Genomic DNA, 3,433 nt, shown 5'->3' with positions numbered 1-3,433 from the left:
ATTGCAAATTCATCAAAAAATGGTTATTTAATTGTTAAAAATTCAGAAAAATTATAGAAAATTATCATAAATTTATGGTTTTATTCTTTAGAGGTTATAGAAGTATTGTATGTATTTATTTATTAATAAACTTATTAAGTTGCTTTTTAATTTAATTAAAAATAATTAAAATGGTAAAAAAAAATATATGAAAAAATTGAAATAATTGTGGAAAATATTAAAATAATAAAATATTAAGGTTTTAGGTTTATGCTAAATTTTTAAATAATTTTTGGTTGTTGAAAAATAAATTGTATAAATTTTTTTCCCATTAAAAACTTTGTTTATTTGATTTTTGAATGCAAAAGAAAAAATAAAAAATAGAAGAGTGAAGTTGTGGGGAGGTGGCACAACTTCATCTATGGAAGTCGTGCTACCCCACACGACTTCACTTTTCTATTTTTTATTTTTTTTTCATTGCAAATTCATTCAAAAATGATTATTTAATTGTTAAAAATTCAGAAAATTGTTATTAAAATTATTTTTTATGGGTTTAGGGTTTCTTTCATTTATTTATTTTTTTTTTTAATTTTTGGAGACCGAAATCTATTTTTAATAAAAGAAGACGAAATATTTATTATTGTTGGGAAAGGAAATGTGTAGGATTTCTATTCCCAGAGAGCATGCGTCTGTGCGAGTGGTCAGAGGGAGAGTTTGCATTCCGTGCTGAAATGAATTCAAGCTACAGTTTTCAACAACATTATTGAATGTCAATAATGTTCCAAGACTTTGCACATGGGAACAGTGTGAGGGGAATCAATTCCCTTGCTCCAGCGTCCATAAATTGATTGATGGGAGAACCTTTGCAGCAATTCGCAGAAGGATTCTTTGCTTACAGCAATACAATTCGCAGAAGCATTATTTCACAATACAAAGAATTGCATTCTTCTTCTTTTTTCACATACCAAGAATTATTGGTTATGGCTTTTGCACGTCATCTACCAGTTGATATGTCTCTTTTGCGTCTCCAAGACAAGCACGTGGTTAAGGCAATTTGGGAAGGAACTGAAAGAGTTCTTCGACCGAGAAGACATGCAATATGGATATCAAAGCATGTCGACGAGCTCGACGAAAGAGTGATGAACATCCTACAAGCATCTGGATTTGACCATATTTTAAAAGTATCAAATATGGAATTAAATCACGTACTAGTGACTGCTTTGGTGGAAAGGTGGAGAATTGAGACTCATACTTTCCACTTCCCTCTAGGAGAAAGTACAATAACACTGGAAGACGTCGCACTCCAACTCGGTCTTCCGATTGAAGGTAATGTTGTGACTGGCATCAGTAGTGGACCTCTACATTTATTTTGTGAACAACTACTAGGACATGTTCCTCCAGAAAATACTGTGAGAGGCAACAGAATCAAATTGTCGTGGCTGAATAATACGTTTCGCCAATTACCTTATGATGCCACAGATGAGGTTGTTCAACAACACGCTAGAGCGTACATGTTGATCGTGATTGGCAGCATACTAATGCCAGATACATCTGCGAGTATGGTACATTTGATGTATCTTCCACTTTTAGCCGACTTGGACAACGTTAGAAGCTATAGCTGGGCATCTGCAGCTCTTTCCTGCTTGTATCGTGCCCTTGATCATGGTACAAGACTCGATCAGGACAATATCAGAGGCTGCATGATATTGTTATAGTCTTGGGCATGGGAAAGAATAACATGTCTTTCTCCGCAAATACAAGAGGTTACTCAGCACGACATCACCGCCGGTACTGTTTTCCCATTGGCGAAAAAATGGTGTCGAACTATACAAACAAGACGGCATGACACCACAACAGTACAAGAATTTCGTCAAAAATTGGATGACCTTTCACCGAAACAGGTATTCAACATTTGAATAAATACTACAACATTTTTATCTAACAATTAATTATATTTTTCTAGTTTTTATGGACGCCATATAGACGGAATGAAATTCGTCAAATTATTCTAGTCCAACTCCCCGCCACTTGTCGAGCACTTGTGCCTCTAATATGCTTCTCAGTTGTAGAATTCCACCAGTCAGACCGTGTGGTGCGTCAATTCGGATTTCGACAACCTGTACCGCAACCACTACTAAATCTCGATGAGGTTCATAAATTAGATATGAGAAGATGAGCAGACTGGGATTGGCAAGACCACCATCAATAGTGGATTGCTTTATGGAATGACCGACACAATCGTATCTTTACCGGTGTTGCATTCAACATAAATGGTCACTTGCGTGACGATTCAGAGTATATGCAATGGTACATAAGTCATATTATCCGGTATATAGCTCCAATACACGATGACTCAATAGACGAAGAGGTACAACAATAATTTTAAAATTTTTCGTTCTTTATTGTTTGTTTTTTGCACCCAATATAACCGCAAAATTGTTTCGAACAGTATGACATGGATCAAGAACAACATTTTCAACCAACATCCGCATACCGTTCATCACCGCCTGACCACGTCCCACAAAGGTCTTCCTTTGAGCACATGCAGTATCCATATCCATCTCCGTATACTCAAGGGGGAAGCTCGTACGGTTATTTTCCACCATCAACACCACTAGGCACAGGTCCGTCAACATTTTCTGCGGGTCCTTCAAATCAGTTTGGAACTACCACAACTACTCCACCGTCTGCATTCCAACACGCGTCTTCGTCACAAAACGTTTATCGACCCACCATGGACTTCCAATACGAAGAGCAGTCAATTCAAAGTCAGCATGTGGATGAAGACGAAAATACGCAGACTCAATCACCNCAACAACAGAGATGAGGGCAACGCCAAAGAAGAAGACCAACTTGTGGGACTGGAGGACATAGATAGACATAGACAAACATTATGATGTACTTTTTTTTTCATTAAATAAAAATTAAATGACATCACAATATTGTGTCCCTTCCAAGTAATTTTCAATTACTATTTAGAGATTCTCTCCAAAAGGACTTCACATTTTTCACTATAAATACAACCACAATTGTGTTATGGATATCCACACAACTCACAAAATACATTGCTCTAACTTCATCTTTCACCATACTTCATCATCTCTCTGAAAATGAACACCTACGAGAATGAAGTTTTTGGCATGAACGCCACAGCCACACAAAACATATACAACTCATACCTTGCTGCCTTATTTCAACACGACGAAATAAGGAATGGCGAAAATGGAGTTGAGTTCATCTGTCAGAATCCTAAATTGTTTTGCATCCCACTCAACTGCACCCACAAACAACTTCAAGACAAAGTTTGCATAGCCTCTGACAAACCAACTAACACAGCCATCAACAACTTGTACTTCCGTCGACCGAGACAAAATGGTAATCAAACAATCTCATATGAAGCATTCAAACTAAGATCAGACGAAGATGTCAGAGAAATGATATCATGTAAGTCTAA

The 3,433-nt window shown here is 36.6% G+C and overlaps 1 protein-coding gene across 1 annotated transcript; it reads left to right on the top strand.

The window, feature by feature from the left end:
- The first annotated feature begins 959 nt into the window (after nt 1-959).
- Nucleotides 960-1,694, top strand: LOC106761468 (protein MAIN-LIKE 1-like). The gene has a single exon (XM_014645024.1). The coding sequence runs from the start codon at nt 960-962 to the stop codon at nt 1,692-1,694; it is 735 nt and encodes a 244-aa protein (XP_014500510.1).
- Nucleotides 1,695-3,433: the final 1,739 nt, after the last annotated feature.

Source organism: Vigna radiata, chromosome 1 (genome assembly GCF_000741045.1).
Source record: "Vigna radiata var. radiata cultivar VC1973A chromosome 1, Vradiata_ver6, whole genome shotgun sequence".
NCBI lineage: Eukaryota > Viridiplantae > Streptophyta > Magnoliopsida > Fabales > Fabaceae > Vigna > Vigna radiata.
The sequence above is the reverse complement of the archived record's forward strand: the minus strand, read 5'-3'. Positions and strand labels throughout refer to the sequence as shown.